Below are 17,667 nucleotides of genomic sequence, written 5' to 3'. Positions count from 1 at the left end.
CTTCAGTTCCAGTGGACTGAAGATCCCTCCATGGCAAATGTAATTGAGGTAAATGCTATAGCTCTTCAGTGACATGCAATGGAAACGCAGAGGTTCTCTACTAAGTGTCTACTAAGCTATTATTCATTGGTAGAACTGTACCATATCGATGATTGCATGCCAATAGTGTGCACCAATTCTAAGTGGTAATCCACTGCAGTACCAGTGTGTTACAGAACCAATACCACTCTGCAGTACTTGTTCCAAATTCATTGCATTGCACTTGCTGGTTTTGCTATGGTTTTTTTAAGGGAATGCACTCATAGTAAAGCACATTGCCTCGGGACTGTTTAATATCTCCTTACAGCTCTCGGTCTGCATGTCGTTGGTTGGGCTGCTGGTTTCGTGGTCTTCAATTCTCTTAATTAGACCAGATGTTTCAAGGAGGACCCACTTCTTCTCTATCACAGCCAGTCTAGCAGGGTCAATACACTCCATCATTTCCTAGGGACAGTAGATTTCAGTTTAATGTTATACGGTATACGCTGTATAAGCTGGGCGTGTGCAGTTGATTTGTGGATGCAGAGGGTCCAGTCAAAGCCTCTCACCTTCAAAGCCTCAGTCTGCTTGCAGATGCTCTTGTAGAAGTCCAGCATTTCACTGCGGTGCTTGGCCAGCTGGGCAGCCAGGTGAAGGTTCTGGTCCTCCAGTTTATCATAGAGGGTCCGCACATTGAAATCCTCCAGCTCCATCTCCCCTGGCCTTTTACCTGCAACACACAGCATATATATATATATATATATATATATATATATATATATATATATATATATATATATATATATATATATGCACACACACAAGTAGTGTATTATGTAGTATGTTCCAAATACAATGGTCCTTAGAAAGAGACCTTTTACATTAGTTCATATAAGCAAAATGTATCACATGAACACCTTTTACTTGATACGCAAACTACTTGATATCAATAAATCATTAGACGTCCTCACCGGCTTTGAAAACAGCAGACTCCTCTTCTGTCTCTGCTCCTTCTCCCTCTCCCCGGCAAGCAAGAGTGTCATAGCATTCCAAACTAGAATTCCAAAAGGACATGGAAGGAAAATATTACAATGTTTAAACTACAGAAAAAGTACCAGCGGTGTCTCACAATTCAACAATCTGGTAAACTGTATATCTTAGCAAAAGCCCTGAATGAAAGGTCACCCTCCCTAAAGCATCATATGATATTTTCTTGCCAGTGTAATAAAAATAAGACGTTTGAGGGCTCTGATAAGGCTTGCTAAACTGCTGTGATTGTGTAAAAGAGCTCTGGGTCCTGGGTGTTAGTAAGTGTTCAGATGGTACAGTATATTAGTAGGTGTTGTTCAAGGCGCTGGCCCCTCTACTGTACCTGTCCCTGGTGAAGATATAACCTGGCGGGATGCAGGGCTCTCCCAGGCTGCGCCACTTGGGTTTCCAGCTCCTCCAGGGGCTCAGTCCAGCGTGAATGGGTTTCAGAACCAGAGCCGAGGCTGTCAGCACAGCGACCGCCAGGGCCAGGAGACCAAGCACACCTGGCAGGGCAGAACACACTTCAGGAAGGCACTCCTGGTTTTGTCGTTCTTTGTGACTTTTGTTACGAAGAACAATGGCGCTGGGTTCCAATCAGTTCAGATTCTGACCTGACGGGACTGTTTGGTGGTTTTCACGATGGGACTGCAAACTGCTGCCCAACACTGAGATAGGAAAGCTGCAGTTTGGTTCTGAACTGTGATCTCTCAGTATGCGGAGCTCTGATTACCTGCAATGGCGCCCCAGTTCGGTACCAAGTTGAGCTGCCGCTGCTTGAGAACGCCGTGTCGGACCAGGTGTCCCGGTGACGAGGGCTGGAAGCTCCTGGACTCGCACTCGGTATGATGCTCGCTGACCACCACGACGAGGCTGCGCTCCAGCACCGCATTGTCCAGCAACACGTACTTCCCAGGCTCCAAGAACACATGGGCGAATCTGACCGAGAAGCACACACACAACATGCTACTGTACAAAGATGAAAAAACTGGAACGTTTTCTTACACGATAGAAAGCCAGGGCTCCTTACCTGGAGAAGTTGAACCGCGTCTCCTTGACCAAGTGCCCTAGTCTTCGGAAGGCTCCCGAATCCCAGCCGGGGTTGCTGTTGAAGAGATGGTCTTTCTGGTACACTGGGAAGTGGCTTAGGCTGCGGTCTGGAAATAAAGAGAACAAGCTCTATAAACACATTCAGAAATGCAATCCTTGATGAACTATAATGATAACCAGCGGAGTCTCACTGCGGTGGTTGAGGGAGAGCTGAAAGATGATCATATCGTTGGGTTTGAGACAGGCAATGGGGTTGGGGATCCTGGCTGCTGCAGCAGCGTGTTCTGAACTCCTTCGATTCCTTGACAAGGTATTGGGGGTCTCTGTCACCTCGGGACTCGTACTCTCTCCTGACATGGACAAGGATGAGAGAGTCATCATTTAAAAAAGAAATAAAAATGAGCCTAAACCTCAGGAACTATCAACATTGTTTACTGGAATTAAAAAGAAATGCTTTTTCTTTTTAACCTTGGTCTTTTTTCTGTAGTTGCTGGTATTTATTGTCTAGTTAATATAAAAAAAAACCTCTCCAAGTAAAATAAATCCACCGTTTCCTATACAGTATGGTATTTAGATGCAGTGTTGATACTGCTAGTCTTGATTTTAAGTAGCTGCAGTTTGGTTTTTGACAAAGTGTTTTTGATTGGAAGATTAATGAGACTCACCTGAGAGAAAAACGTCAAGCAGCCTTCTCTCTTTCACAATCAATCCAAACACCCCCTCTGGTGCAAACTGGACAATATGGACACTCCCACCAGCAGGGCTGTACTGTTCAGGACCCAGGGAATCCACCACATGCTAGAGTGACAGAAGCACAGCAGCAATCCCATTAATACTGCACTGGAAGAGGTTTGGATTTACGGGTTCATATATCAACTTACATTTTGAGTTTTAAAAAATTGGCTTAATGTGGCTTTAAATATGTCTTGCTGTAGGTTATATATACCAGTAAGCTTTGTATTAATGAAGGGGATCTGTCAGGTTAATAAAAACAGGCTCACTTTGTCCCTGGTCCCTCTGGCCTCTCTGTCCTTGATGTTAAGCACAAGTTGTCCATTTGGCCCCAGGCTAGCGGTAATCTTGGGCATCTTAGAGAAACAAGAGGCGTCGCAGAGTTCTTCAGCCGACACGTACTCTGCGCAGTGGCAGCTGAAAAGCGAAGGAGATTCAAACAGACATTGTTATCAGTTATTAGACAGATATTACAGGGAATGAGCACACCTTATTTATAAGAAGCAGGTTTGAGTAAAGACACACAGTGTTTTAGAAGGTGTACACAGTGCTACACTGACATTCCAAGTTCCACAGAGAGGTTCCCTCCCTGGCTCCCACAGGCTGCCGTGCAGTCATATCCTCCAGGCAGGACACACTCTCTCGTGGAGGCCAGACGCAGCTCTCCGGGGCCACAGCGCTCGTTCACCTGGAATACAGGAGGAAAGGTTGCTGGGAGAACAATCACAGCAGGTTTATGCAGCAATGCTCATGAGCAGGAGTGGTCTTTTTAAGTGCACTGGATTAGTAGCCCCAGACGACTGGAGTCAGTAAACCTTGAAAAGTGAATTAGCCCATGTGTAAGTGGACGCGCTGCTCTGACCTCTGACTGGCAGTCCATGTCGCTGTTGCCGGTGGATCTCTTCTGGTCCAGCTCATTGTAGTACACGTAGCCCGCTCTGCAGATGCACGAGCCGTCGGACTGCTGGAAGGCACGGTTCAGTCCACGGCAGATGCAGGAGTCAGCGCCTGAGGAAGTCAGACCAGCTTTATTCAACTGCTTCCCTACAGTGAGCTCTGACATCGGGGTAGATTCAATATTAACAATACAGTATTATATTTTCCTGTGTCACCAACATTCAATCAAATTATGCTGCGTATGCAAAGCCTACATCGTTCACTACTAATGTTCTTGAACACGGAGGATTGTAAAGAGATTAAACTAGAAGCGTAACTTGTGACCGTGGCTGCCCATGTAAGGCCTGAACTCTTGAAAAACGTCAAAAGCTTACCTGGAAGTGAGAAGGATGAGCTCCCGCATGGAAAGCAGGCTTTCTGGCCAAACAGATGATTAAAGGTATCTGCAGGGCACGGGTAACATTCCCCACGATGCTTTGCTTGGGTGCTGTTGCCGTAGGAACCGGTAGGGCATGGTACCGCCAATGCCGTGCTGGCAGGGCAGTAGTAACCAATGGGACAGGAGTTCGACATGTAGTGCTCTGTGCCTGAGTTGAACAAACACAACACAGAGGCACTGATCAGCTCTCCAGGTTCGCACCCAAGACTGTCCTTTATATAGCATGACAGTTCCATCCTGAGGTACCTTGGGGACAGTGGTATCCAGCAGGGCAGGGCAGGCAGTGGAGTTCACTCTCTAAGCTGGGTCTGTATGTCCCAGAACGGCACTCCACACAGCTCCTCTCCAGCGAGTCCCTGAGGCCGCTCACATTGACCGGCATGAAGCCCCCATCACAGGGCAGCAGCCGCGAGCTGCTCGGGGGGCAGTAGAAGGGGAACACACACCTGAGGACAGATCAGATCAATCCCCAGTCACCTCTCGATCAGAAAACACCAGAGAGATCTCTGATCTCCTTGATCACAAACCTGTTTCTAAACCCAAGGGAAACCAAGGTCAAGCAGACCAACATCTTGAATGTAGAAGACACAAGCCAAAACGAGTGCTTACTTGTCTTAGTTTATTATGGTTTTACAGGTCAGAATATCACATTTTACTTTACCTTAACTTAAGGGCAGACCTGGCCAATAGAGACAGAGTAAATTCTCTCTTGCATACATTTAGATTTGGTTTCAAACCATATTTAATAGACTTAAACCTAGAGCTCAGTTTAACTAGGGGGAAAAAAAAAAAGTTAACGCACAGCTGTGCAGGTGTGTTGTAACTTTGGGATCCCTCTGGACAGAAATACCCCCCAGGACAGGCGCTGGGGGCTCCAGTCTGGGGTCCGCAATACGATCCAGCTCTGCATAACACTTCAGTCACTGCACCTAGAAAAGGAGAATAAAAAAAATAGTTGCCAAAGGGATCCTACAGTGCCTGAAATGAAATGATTACCTATTTCACAGATCACACATAGAAAACTTTCCCCAAGGTGCCCTTATACTGTCTGGAGGGAAGCTGCTGTCTTGCACACAGTATCAGCCCTCTCACCTGGGGGACACTCATAGGAGGCACGGCAGGGAATCCCGTGGATGTTGGGCTGGCCAGTTACCATCGGATCGGGACAGTAGAAGCCGGCAGTGCAGGGGTCACAGTGGCTCACTGCGGTACTTCCCGGTTCAGTTCTCATGGTTCCTGCTGGACACAGAACCGGACTTCCTGACCCGGGGCACCAGAACCCTGGCGGACAGGGGTGGTGGACATAGTCTGTGAGACCTGAGAAACAATTAGAGCAGAAACTTCAATCATTAGAGATGTAGCTCTGCTCTCGAGCCAGTCTGCTCTGTTGGTCATGCATGTTCTGCCAGTCTGCTCTGTTGGTCATGCATGTTCCGCCAGTCTGCTCTGTTGGTCATGCATGTTCCGCCCACAAAACTCTCTTTAGAAGGGAGGTATGACATCATCTTTCTGTCTGCAAAGCACTGACCAACAGTGCATACAAAAATATACTGGAAAAACATTACACCCAGAATGATTGCAAATATTAAAAGGAAAGCGAGTTCTTTAGAAATGGAATGCAGCAGACCTGTGGAGTTGCAGTGGTATCCAGCAGGACAGGTCAGACAGTCCCCTCTGCTCCCTGCCCCAGGGTCAGCGCGGTATGTGTGCACCGGACACTCTTGCGGTCCTGCTGTGATCTGAGGGTCACTTTCCTTCAGTCCGTTGCAGTAATGTCCAGCGGGGCACAGATACATGACAGGGTCCCCTGGAGGAACGCAAAGTAGATTCGAAATCTACCAAGGGTCATTGAATGAATTCTGTAACTTTAGTACCATTAGTACCATTCTCCATTACCAAGTACCATTCTCTGGCTGTTATCTGTCTTATAAGACCACTGCAATGTACTGTATGTTAAATTAGATTTAACACACAAGTGGCATGTTTTATGTCCCCTACCTTCTTTGCACCAGTACTGTGGAGGGCAGGGAAGGCAGTGGTCTCTTTGGCTGGCCCCTGGCGAGGCTCTGACGGTGTGTGCTGGACATGCACTAGGCTCCTCCGTCCCTTCAGGACAGTAGAACCCTGCTCAGGTAATATTTGTAAGTCAAACACAGGAACTAAAAGAATCATCGTTTTGCTTACTCTAAGAGATGTCACATGTGCAATTAAAGATTTGTGTTATTTTGGGTTAGTATGCATGTAGATAGCAGGCAATTCCCCTTATTTAAGTTTGCTGCAATGTATGATCATGGAAAAGGGTGTAACATACATTAGGGTAAAAAAAAAAAAAAGGTTAGTATGCTAAATGTATTGAAAAGGTTAAACAGGAGCGCTACCTGCAGGACAGAGACCGGCACACATCTCTCCCCACTCACAGCTAGTGCGGTTCTCCAGTTTAGAGCCACGGGGGGTGAACTCAGAGCTCCCAGACAAGCAGAGGAAACCGGCAGCACAGCTTCCCTGGATCTTCCCTCCTCTACACAGCAAGAGACAGGAGACAAGACCAGGTGGAAGAGTCAACACAGAGAGGCCACCTCCATACCATGCAGCATTTGCTGCAGGCTGAAATTAAATGAATGAATTGATCCCAGTAAATTGTGCGGTGCTAACTCCAGTAATCACACAGAACTGTACCTGGGGGTTAAAAGCCATAGTGATAGAAAACGGCAGTACCTGCAGAACTTCCCTGAAGGGCAGGGCAAGCATTCTCTCTCCTCTTGGAGGCCGGACATGGCAGCTGAGGTGAAGGTCCCGTTGGGGCAGAGCTGAGGGACCTGCGTGGCTACAATCACACAAACACAAATACAGAATTCATCAAGGGTAGATCTATCTAGCATGAACAATACTGTTTCAAACTCTAAAGGCTGGTTCGTACTTCAGTCTTACAACAACCGGGAGATGATGGGGGGGGGGGGGGGGCGCAACCAGCTAGAGCTGATAACAAAAATGAAAGTATGAACTAGCATTCACCCTTCAGTTTATCATGATGGTGGATCAAAGTAACAGGTACTGCAATTCTAAATTGTACTGAGAAGCAAATCCCACTAAAAGGTGCTTAGACATTTGGAGCTGTATGAGCAGAGAGTACCCAGCAGCTCATCAATAAAGCACATGCACAGTACGGCAGGGGGCGATTACACACAACATCTACTGTGAGTGGGGGGGGTGTACCAGCGGGGCAGTATGTGTGTGGAGGGCAGGGTCGGGGGTCTCCAGCAATGGCCTCTTCGCAGAAGAAGCCCGGTCTGCAGGGGATGCAGTAATCAGACCCCGGGTTGGGCTGGTACTCTCCAGTCGGACAGGGGTGTGCGTGAGCCGAGCCGGGGGGGCAGTGGTGGCCCTGAGGAGAGAGGTGGTGTCAGTATCATGCATAGTTATACTATATACAATATAGGGCATTCATGGGAGTTTGAAGACATATGCTTTTAATGCCTGAAGAGGCCAGGGTATGGAATCAACAGAAGCCTGTAAAACCTCTGTTACCAGAGATACAAGGATAATGCGTTCTCCTGTAAGGGAGCAGTTTCCTGTCCAGATGATCCCCACACATGTTTGTGCTCTCTTAATGCCAGTGTAGCAGTATTATCTGTGCCATGCCATGGTCCCTTCATCTTTCAAACTCTGTATAACGTGAGCACACACACACACACACACACACACACACCCCTGTATTAGCCAGCTCTCACCTTTGGGCAGAGGAAGGCGTTGGGGCTGATGGCGGTAAATGCTGAAGGGCAATAGAACCCTGCAGAACAGTGGCCACTGGGCATGCTTAGACCCTCGCTGGCGCAGTAGTGACCAGCCGGGCAGGGCAGACAGCTTGCCAAGGAAGAACCACCTGCAAGGGACATAGCACACACAGGTGAAGGGCAGGGACAGAGTCATGGAGTTTCCATGCTTCGCTCTCTCTGTTTCGAGAGACCCACCTGTTGTGTTTTTGATGCTTCCCAGTGGACAGGGCACTGGTGTGAGAGTTGCCGCTGGGCAGTAATGACCGAGAGGACAGGGTCCGTTCTTGGGAAACACGGCAGAGCCCTGTGGTACTGCATCAACCGCACCCCCCTGGCAGTAATACCCAGGCAGGCATGGGCCTGGAGTGAGGAAATTAATCGGAAAATAATATACTTGCAATGCCTACTGATTAACGATAACTGTTAGCAAAATAACTGATCTGCAATAACATAACATCCTCCACTGTAACCATTTGCCAAGCATTTGGAACAATCTTAATATTGCTGTCCTTGTGCAGTGACCATTTATTGACATCTATTTTAACACATGTTCAGTACTTGTGCACCCACCGTCAGGCCCTGCGTTTGCCTCTCCCCTACAGTACAGTCCAGCTGGGCAGGACACACAAGCAGAGACAGACAGGGCTCCTTCCAGGCTGCTCAGTGTGCCTGCGGGGCAGGGAAGGGGCAGGGCAGTCTTCGGGGGGCAATAATAACCTGGGGACCCAAGGGAGAGAGAGGGAATTGATGACGTTACCCTCTTTTGCTGAACTTGGCATAAAATCAGAAGGAGAAATCAACAGCACAACACTGACTGCTTAGGGAGGTAGCTTTTAAATGAATCTGGCTTGGTTGCTACCAGTACTGGTTGCTACTTGTTGAAGTACATTCCTTGGTGGGTATAAGTCGTTTCATCTTACCTCTGGGGCAGATGCTGGGCTCCTCAGTGCTGGTGGAGTTGCACATGGTACCGGCAGGACAGGGAAGGCACACGCTGGCCCCTGGCATAGGGCTATAGGTGCCAGGCTCACAGGGCACCTCAATGCCAGCCCCGGCAGGACAGCGGAACCCACTGGGACACAGGTAACCGTGGAGACCATCAGTAGGACGGGTGGTAGCACTTCCTCCAAGACATACGTAGCTGAAGAAAATGCAGTACCGTTTAATGACGCTCACAGGACCAACAAAGAAAAACAAACTCTCATATCCTGGTAAAAGATGGTACCCATGGAAGATGTTTTCAGCTGGTGCTGCTCTCTCAATAGAACTCGTTGCAATTTTCAGTGAATCATTAAAAAGTACAAAATGGCAGGTCTGTGCTTGAATGCCACATAACTTTTTAAAACAGTGGATTCTGCATAATATTGTATTCGCAATCTTTCTACATCATGACGAGTGGGATGGAATGAGTTACCCTGCATCACAAGGGGAGGGCTGGCTCTGGTGTGCCAGCCCAGGGCTGTGGCAGTGGTACCCAGGGGGGCACTGCTCACACTGGTCTGCTCCCTTCAGTCCCGGAGAGTTGGAGAAGGAGCCGGCAGGACAGGGCAGTGGGTATCCTGTACCAGCTGGGCAGAAATGACCGACCGGGCACACATTGTTACCAGCAAAGGAAATCCCATCAGATTTAACCTGGGAAGGATCAAAAAGAAAGATGTATGTAGACATATGTATGCAGCATAAAACAAATAAACACACAACGTCCCTGAAGTTTTTTAAGTTATAGTAAAATCTGATTTGTAAAACTGCACCCCCAATGAAACTGAATAAGTTTACCATGTATTCAGAGGAGTTCGGGCTGCTAGCTCCCACAGAACAGTAGAAACCAGCGTGGCAGGGTCCTGTGGGTTCGGAAAGGCCTGGGAATGCACAGTACATCCCTACACACAGAACAGGAAAACAGGATGAGATCAGCAAGCTTCCTTCTCCCGGTAACCTGGCAGTACCATTATTACCGGTAATAATGTAGCTATTCTGTTAATAGTGATTAAACAGGACTGGGTGTGAGAGAGATCCCCCCAACCCCACTGCATGTAAACCCCATCGTTTAGATTCCCATTTCCTCCCCAGCTTACCTGCAGGACAGGGCTGGCACTGGGCTGGGCTGCCGGCTCCTGTCTGGGGTCCGATGGTTCCTCTGGGGCAGGGTGACTTGGTGCCCGACTCGGTACCAGGAGGACAGAAATAACCCTGAGGGCACGGTTCGGGCTGCACCACTCCCGATTCTGTATAAGAGAGGAGCAAGAAACATCAATCGAGTGAGGGTCTCCCTGCCAGTCAGGTGCAAGCTGTTCCACAGGAAGCTACTGCGGTAATACATCAGGGTGTTGATTAGCTATAATGATGGAATCTGTCGGCATGAATTTGTACAACATCGCCATAGAAAAAAGCAAAAATATATATATATATTTTTTAAAGAACATTTGTCTCACCATTGGATGGGTGGCAGTAGAAGCCTGCCGGACAGACGTCACATGATCCCTGTTCCTCCCGTGGCTGGAAGGTTCCTATCCCACAAGGCTTTGGGGCAGCTGACCCTGCAGGACAGTAATGCCCCGGGGGACAGCGAGAGGCAGTCGGTCTGGATGAGATCTGCCCTGGGGGGCAGTAGAACCCTTCTGAGCACAGACCCCCTGGAGCAGCGTTGGCATCGCCTACATACATACATATATATATATATATATAATGTACACTAAAAACTGTGTTGTTAAAACAGACACCTATGCAATCACTAATTTAATTTCCATAGTTATTTTTTTTTTTGCTACAGTCCTGTTATTTTTTATCAACCATTATATCATTTTTGTAATTTCTAATAATATTCTCTCTTTTTAAAAACCGTAACACCTTTTCGATTAAGTTTACCCTTACCCTGACAGAACAGCCCGGAGGGACACAGTCTGCAGTCAGTCGCTTGGCTGTTCCCGGCTGAAGAGCTGTATGTCCCAGCCTCACACGGGACGGGGGCGTCTGTGCCATTCGGGCAGTAAAACCCCCAGGGGCAGATCTTCTGGTCCAGTCTGCTGGATCCCAGATCGCAGTAATATCCTGCATAGCAGCTGCCTGCACAATGCAGAAGACATGAGCTGCTGTACCTGCCTACAATGCATGCTCTGTCACGCTCTATTTGGAATGGCTTTCCCACCTGCAACACATCCTGCCTGGCAGTACTTCCCTCTGGGGCAGGCAGCGCCCGTGATCCCATCGCTGGGGTTCGGTACCCAGGCCCCTGCTGTACAGTAGAAGCCGGGAGCGCAGGGGCCGGTGGGCTGAACCAGACCTTCAGAACCACAGAAATAGCCGGCCGGGCAAGGAGAGCATTCAGCTGCAACCAGAACGGAGGTTATTCTTAAATCACAGAATAGACAGTTCCCACAAAGAAATGATGCAATTCACCTGACGTGAACAACTTTATTTGAATAGCTGTTACCGATGTCGGGGGGGTTTCGTAGCCTCTTCTCATTTCTTATGTTCTTAACTTCTTGTTTCTCAAAAATAAAAAATAACGGTGTGCCAAGGAAAACGAAGCATTTCAAATACCCCTGGAGCTCATACGAAACATGACCACACAACCTGATGGTTACCTGCGGAGGTCAGTCCCAGCTGCCTGCTGTGGGTTCCTCGGGGGCAGGGCTTCTGGGTGCCAAACTCTGTCTCTCTGGGGCAGAAGTGCCCGGCTGGGCAAGGCTGTGGGATCACCGCTCCCTGGGCATGCAAAGCCTGGGGTATGCAGTAAAACCCAGGAGGACAGGGGTCGCACTGCCTTTGACCCTCCAGACCCTGATAAGAACCTGAAAAAGGAAGGTAATAATGAGCATGGATTCTAACAGAGACCCGGTATGACAACACTGCAGACAAATGCACATTACCTGCAGGGCATGGCGTGCAGTCCCCCTTCGATCTCCCCCCGCTCTCTGCTCTGTACGTGCCAGTCGGGCAGGGCACAGGAAGGGCTGTCCCATTCGGACAGAAGTGTCCCGGGCTGCAGACACCCCCAAATTCTTTCAAAAAAGGAGTGGAACTCCGAGAGCCTTCCAGGCAATAAAAACCTAAAAAAAAAAAATAGGATTTTAACCTATACAGATATTACTTCGAAAGCACCTTTATTGAGGATACCACAAGGGCTATCTATCAGATAAGTTTCAGTCCCAACCAGTTTAGATAATGCTATTAAGATCATTTACCTGCCAAACAGGGCCCGGAGACAGTTGGCTGTCCGGATTCAGTGCAGAAGTGCCCAGGTGAGCAGGCCTGACACTGTGCAGAGTCCGAGAGCCCAGGCCTGTTACTGCAAGAAGCAATCTCAAATACAACAGCTGCAAACATTCAAATCAAAAGTGAAACTGAAGAAACATGTCTGGCAAATGTTGCAGCAAGTGTCTTAAAAAGAGGTTTCTTAGCTGTACTTGTGTATAAAACAGCACTGTGGGTCACAGCTTCTCCCCATTGTTTTTAAACTCAGAATGATAATGATGCATGTCTAGCTGCAAAATCAAGTCTTTGTTTCACGGTACTTGTACCTGAAGGTTCCTGCAGGACAGGCATGCTCTGTGGCACTCCCTCTGGGGCAGTAGAAGCCCGCCCTGCACCTGTCTCCCATCACACCATCACCAGGGGCAGGAAAGGCAGACCCCCCTGTGCAATAGAACCCAGGGCTGCACTGCCCAGACGGCCTGGTGCTGCCTACAAACAAACAGCATGATTACTGCTATCAACACAAGGCGTTTTTTTTATTCTTTTCATTTTTTGCATGCACGCTTCCCTTGATAAAAAACTGTTTTTCATCCTTAAAGACAGAGAGACACAGTAGTCCAGTGAAAATGCTATCTACCTGAACCCATGCAGTACATTCCAGGATCGCAGGGAGAGCAGTCAGACACCTTAGCCAACCCTGGGCGGTTTCCATAGCTACCAGGAGGACACAAGTACTGATTTGCTGATGTAGAGCCAGGTGGACAATAGGATCCCACTGGACAGGCAGCAGGATGGATGACACCTACAAAAAAAAAAAAAAAATTCTCTTATTTCACTTACAGATTTCACTTATTATTCTCATGCCAAAAACCTAATCAGGCTTATTAAACATAAGAACCTATTGCATTCAGCCACTGTGCAGCCATCTGAACTACAGTAAGTGGCCATATGCAGATAAAATCTGAAACGATACAGGATACAGGCACTAGGAATAAACAGCCACTTGTCCTCAGAAGCCCTGCAATGATTTGTCTTTTTGGGTACAGGTTATTCAGTTTCCCTTTATTCAAAAATGGGTTGTTCTCACCTGGACCCTGGCAGTAGAGCCCTGCTGGGCACTCTTCACAGGCAGACTGAGCCCAGCCAGCCTGGTAGGTGCCTGAAGGGCACCTCGTCTGATTGGAACTCCCCTGAAAGAAACAGTGTGCACTGAGTGCAGCACGCGGTGACAGTGCTGCCCTTAAAAAAAACAATCTTCCAATAACCGATTGCAAAGCAAAAACAAATCTGTTTAACAAACAGCACAGCTGTTTCAATCGTGCTTTGCTTCTTCGCTGAACTGAACTCACACAGTTGCCTAGCTGCAGACAATGGCAGAGTGATGGACTTCACTGACCTCGGTGCAGAAGTGTCCCGGGGAGCAGGGGTAATGCATTGGCCTGGATGAATTCTGGCAGCCCGGACAGTAGTAGCCAGGAGCACAAATGCCACTAGGAGCAGCCAGTCCATGCTGCCCACAGTAATGACCAGGGAGGCACGGCCTGCAGTCAGCTGATGTTGATCCACCAGGAAAGGCTGCAGGGAACAGTGTGCTGGTGAATTTCAAGTATGCACTACATATTGCATACAGTGGAAAGGGTGTGAAACATGATGCACAGATTTTTGCTTGAAAATGTCTCATACTTCAAAGCCTTATGCTGTACCCTTTGTGCTTCATTGAATTGCTTTCCTTAATGAAATTATTTATAGTTGTTTGACTTGGGGTTTTCTTTCCAGTTTTTATTTTGATGCACTACACAAATGAAATCCTTTTTCACAGAATGACTCACGATTGAAGGACCCTGGCGGGCAGGGCAATGGGTTAGGGGTATCCTGTGGGCAGTAATGTCCAGGGGGGCAGGGAGTGGGGTTAGGGACTGATGCCCCACCCCCACAATAGAACCCGGCGGCACATGGTCCAGTAGGAAGAGAGAGGCGGGACCGGTGACAGAACTGGCCAAGGTCACATGGTACGGGCCAGGCGGAACCTTCAGGGCAATAGAATCCTGGAGGAAGTGGAATAAAAAAAAAAAAAGTTACAAACCAAGCTGTTACAAAAATTCTAATTTTCTAAAAATTGCTCCTGTTCACAGCTGCAATACATTTCCCATGTCTGGTTCACACCTCCAGCTTGTTTTTTTGGAACGTATTCATAAACAATAAGACATATTTTTGAAATGTGGGATTGTACCTTTGGGACAAACACCTCCAGTGAAGTTAACGCAGCACACAGCGCTCTTTAGCAGCGTCTCTGAGCTGTTCAAAGAGGCTTTGATTGGGGGAACGGAGCAGGGTTTGCTAGTCAGAGTCCAGTCCAGGCATGACCATCCCAGGGAGCAGCTCCCTGAAGGATCAGATCCACCCTCTCCATCACAGCAAGGACCAGCTGTTTACAAACATAACCACAATCTTAATGAAATCAAAGACAACAACGGTAATTTAGGCACATTTTTAAAAATATGTATTTATTAAACTGTTCTAGACGGTTCTAGACTGCTTTATGTATGTAATCAGAACAGACTTTAAAACAAACAAATTATTAATAATTCAGAAGTGGTTCACAGCAGGATAGCGTTACCTGAACACCAATCAAAACATGTCTGAGCTTTAGTCCTGTTGCTACTGCTACCATTTACACAGAAATTGTAAGCAGGGGTTCTGATCTTGCAGAAAACATCAAAGAGGCATGTGTTCTCAGTGGAGCCCTCTAGTGGTGTAGGAGTGACTGCACCACCTGTACAGTAATATCCAGCTAAACAGAGACCTGGAAAAAAAAAAAACTTTTACTGATATTGTTACACAAATGGTAAAAAGCCTAGTAAAAGTGCAGTAAATCACTGTATTACTGTAGTTGATATATGGTAACATGAAACACCACAGTTAGTACTAATGTTTTAATTTAAGGACCAGATCATTAAGAGAGACACTAAATGATGACTGCTGGTATTACTATTGATTAAATGTCTTTAAAATAGATCCAGGTATACCCCTGCTGCATTAAGGCACTGAAATGTGCTGATATGCCACCTGTTTCTTGGCTTGCCCCTTCCGAGCTACAGTATGCTCCAGGCGGGCACGACAGGCAATGCCTCTGCTCAGCGCGGTGGGTGGCTGGCTGGTAGGTACCCGCTGGGCAGGGTACAGGCTGGCTGCTTCCGTCAGGGCAATAATGCCCACGTGGGCACACATCTCCAAAGGTTTGATTGACAGGACTGGATTCCTTTGATCCATGACTGCAGTAATAACCTTTATAAACACATCAGAGGTGCAAAACAAGCTTTAACAGAAACTCCAGAATAGTTAAGGGCCGCGGAGTGATAAATGCATTTAAAAATACCATTTTGATCACACTTGGTTATACAAAAGCCACTGCATCTTGCCTCATTCAGTAAGGTTACAAATGTATGCTTCAGTTTAAACTGCCACAGGGGTCCCATGTGGCCTGGGTCACTCACCCGCAGTGCAGGGTCCGGTGGGGGCGGTCAGCCCAGTCCTGTTACAGTGGAATCCCGGAGGACAGGGGGAGCAGCCCAGCTCTGACTGCAGACCGGCTGCATCACTCACACTGCCGAGGGGGCAGGGGGAAGGAGAGGAGCAGCCCTTCAGGCAGAACAAACCTGCAAAGAACAAAAAAAGATATGACGCTATCTATTCTGAGATGTTTAGCTCTAATTCTGTAGCACTGATAACAGCACGGGAGTCACCTGGGGGGCAGGGTCTGCAGGAGGACTGTCTGGGTGCAGGTTGATAGGAGCCAGATGGGCAGGGCATAGGCTCTGCACTCCCCAAGGGGCAAGCATGTCCTGGTGGGCACTGATATGCTACAGCAAGTAAACAGAAAAACTCTATGTGAAGTATGATATATTCAATTGCACCCAGCTTGCGTTTCACTCTAAGTTGTCAGTGGAAATGCAAAATGGAAAATGAGCTTGTATTTATTTTTTTGCTTAAACAAGCAAATGACCTGGAAAAAAATATATATAATGAGCAGTTATAGTACCAAAGTATAGCATTGTGTTTACTGCAGACCAATGACAGATGCCTGGAACACCTACTTACAAAAATCGAAGCAAAACCACATTGCTGGGAGAAAAAGAACAAAGTTGCGTCTCAGAACCAATGTGACGTAGCTGGAAGACTTAGAGGGCATTGATAATGCATTAAGAAATTGTAATTAAGGTTGGAATAAAGCCAGCAGGCTTACTGACAGCACAAAGGCACAGGCTGCCTTCAAAACTGACTTCCTCGAGACTGCAGTCCCAGGAGAGAGAGACTTTATCATCGCTGTCCACTGGTGCTAAAGCTTCCTGACCCTTGCTCTCTGCTGGGCAATCCTGCTGAACTTTTCCCTTTCCCTTGCCGAACGTTCCCCTGCTCCTGCTGTTTTAATCTATATCAATCTGTTCTATATCTGGAGCCTCTGAGTAACTGCCTGGGTGATGCTTTTCAATTTCCTATTATTACCCTTTACCTGACTGCTCTCCAGTCACAGACCCCTCCGGACAAAACCATCCTTCAGGACACAGGCGCTCTGGTGAACTTTGACCCCACTGTGAGCAGTAGGATCCGGGGACACACGACTGGCACTCCGTCTGCAACTGAGCTCCGAGTCTGGCCAAAAACGTGCCTGAAATAGTCAATGTAAAACCCCAGAACAGCCATGATAAACATGACGTGGTGTCCTAGTATTTATAACATCCACCTGAAGCTTGAATTAAATGATTGGTTTTAGGTGTGATTGTACCTGGAGGGCAGGGAGATGGCAAGGAGCTCCCTGTGGGGCAGAAGTGACCAGCAGGACAGATGTTTCCTGTGAACCCCTCTCTCGGGTTGAAGACAGTAGTTGACCTGTTTATATGGGAATACCCAGCACCACCAGAGGTCTCTGTGTCTGCTCCACAGGAATAACCTAACACAAAAGCCAAGGGGTTTACTTTTACAGACATACTGCACAACCAGTACTGCACACACTGTGTATTTGTTTATTTATTGTATTTAATTATGGGCAGGGCATTATAGAAAACAAGGGAAGGATTGCATCTACCATTTATATTTAGTACTGACTCCGGGATAACTACAGGTAGGTTGTTGATGCAATACAGGGAGATTCCTCCCGCCCAGTGCTGTAAAAAACAGCCATGGCTTGACCTCTATTATTAAAAAGGAATTTCTTTTAAACCTTTCAATCTTGGCACATTAAAAGGTGAAGTGATTTCATCCAGGGTTTGCGTTTCTTTGCAGTGAAATCCGTTTTGCATGGTTGCTCAGCTACCTGTGGTATTGTCAGTAGGTGCTGGTGATTTTGCCCCCCCGGTGCAGTAGAATCCAGCACTGCAGCTTCCAGACGGGGCGGTCAGCCCTGGACCCTGACAGTACAGACCAGGAGGGCACAAGCGGCAGTCTGCTTCAGAACCAGCACCTGCAACCAGGATTACATGTGTATATGTGGATCTGTGTAATGATCACCTACCACATTCATATGAAGTAATAATATTA

General features: G+C 47.6%; 1 protein-coding gene across 1 annotated transcript in view; it reads right to left on the bottom strand.

Annotated features, from left to right (window-relative positions):
- Positions 1 to 17,667, bottom strand: part of LOC117966645 (uncharacterized) — a 45,566-nt gene that overhangs the window by 5,469 nt on the left and 22,430 nt on the right. Inside the window, exons 46-91 of the mRNA XM_059009953.1 lie at positions 17,444 to 17,590; positions 16,916 to 17,080; positions 16,643 to 16,798; positions 15,876 to 15,992; positions 15,627 to 15,788; positions 15,199 to 15,417; positions 14,750 to 14,935; positions 14,363 to 14,557; positions 13,962 to 14,177; positions 13,529 to 13,707; positions 13,220 to 13,322; positions 12,770 to 12,934; positions 12,459 to 12,621; positions 12,123 to 12,226; positions 11,808 to 11,987; positions 11,523 to 11,729; positions 11,084 to 11,263; positions 10,810 to 11,001; positions 10,371 to 10,592; positions 10,014 to 10,163; positions 9,715 to 9,818; positions 9,353 to 9,570; positions 8,859 to 9,079; positions 8,509 to 8,655; positions 8,134 to 8,298; positions 7,894 to 8,045; positions 7,379 to 7,547; positions 6,881 to 6,989; positions 6,544 to 6,683; positions 6,164 to 6,289; positions 5,793 to 5,972; positions 5,258 to 5,482; positions 4,968 to 5,094; positions 4,412 to 4,611; positions 4,101 to 4,313; positions 3,692 to 3,837; positions 3,390 to 3,517; positions 3,099 to 3,246; positions 2,763 to 2,895; positions 2,289 to 2,447; positions 2,078 to 2,204; positions 1,781 to 1,986; positions 1,391 to 1,553; positions 990 to 1,072; positions 588 to 748; positions 345 to 483 (exon numbers count right to left, since the gene is read on the bottom strand). Coding sequence (XP_058865936.1) covers positions 345 to 483; positions 588 to 748; positions 990 to 1,072; positions 1,391 to 1,553; positions 1,781 to 1,986; positions 2,078 to 2,204; positions 2,289 to 2,447; positions 2,763 to 2,895; positions 3,099 to 3,246; positions 3,390 to 3,517; positions 3,692 to 3,837; positions 4,101 to 4,313; positions 4,412 to 4,611; positions 4,968 to 5,094; positions 5,258 to 5,482; positions 5,793 to 5,972; positions 6,164 to 6,289; positions 6,544 to 6,683; positions 6,881 to 6,989; positions 7,379 to 7,547; positions 7,894 to 8,045; positions 8,134 to 8,298; positions 8,509 to 8,655; positions 8,859 to 9,079; positions 9,353 to 9,570; positions 9,715 to 9,818; positions 10,014 to 10,163; positions 10,371 to 10,592; positions 10,810 to 11,001; positions 11,084 to 11,263; positions 11,523 to 11,729; positions 11,808 to 11,987; positions 12,123 to 12,226; positions 12,459 to 12,621; positions 12,770 to 12,934; positions 13,220 to 13,322; positions 13,529 to 13,707; positions 13,962 to 14,177; positions 14,363 to 14,557; positions 14,750 to 14,935; positions 15,199 to 15,417; positions 15,627 to 15,788; positions 15,876 to 15,992; positions 16,643 to 16,798; positions 16,916 to 17,080; positions 17,444 to 17,590 — 7,497 coding nt within the window. The remainder of the gene's footprint in view (positions 1 to 344; positions 484 to 587; positions 749 to 989; positions 1,073 to 1,390; positions 1,554 to 1,780; positions 1,987 to 2,077; positions 2,205 to 2,288; positions 2,448 to 2,762; positions 2,896 to 3,098; positions 3,247 to 3,389; positions 3,518 to 3,691; positions 3,838 to 4,100; positions 4,314 to 4,411; positions 4,612 to 4,967; positions 5,095 to 5,257; positions 5,483 to 5,792; positions 5,973 to 6,163; positions 6,290 to 6,543; positions 6,684 to 6,880; positions 6,990 to 7,378; positions 7,548 to 7,893; positions 8,046 to 8,133; positions 8,299 to 8,508; positions 8,656 to 8,858; positions 9,080 to 9,352; positions 9,571 to 9,714; positions 9,819 to 10,013; positions 10,164 to 10,370; positions 10,593 to 10,809; positions 11,002 to 11,083; positions 11,264 to 11,522; positions 11,730 to 11,807; positions 11,988 to 12,122; positions 12,227 to 12,458; positions 12,622 to 12,769; positions 12,935 to 13,219; positions 13,323 to 13,528; positions 13,708 to 13,961; positions 14,178 to 14,362; positions 14,558 to 14,749; positions 14,936 to 15,198; positions 15,418 to 15,626; positions 15,789 to 15,875; positions 15,993 to 16,642; positions 16,799 to 16,915; positions 17,081 to 17,443; positions 17,591 to 17,667) is intronic.

The sequence above is a fragment of the Acipenser ruthenus genome, chromosome 40 (assembly GCF_902713425.1).
Source record: "Acipenser ruthenus chromosome 40, fAciRut3.2 maternal haplotype, whole genome shotgun sequence".
In the NCBI taxonomy this organism is placed as follows: Eukaryota; Metazoa; Chordata; class Actinopteri; order Acipenseriformes; family Acipenseridae; genus Acipenser; species Acipenser ruthenus.
Note: the sequence above shows the minus strand (reverse complement) of the source record. Positions and strands in the feature narration are given on the sequence as shown.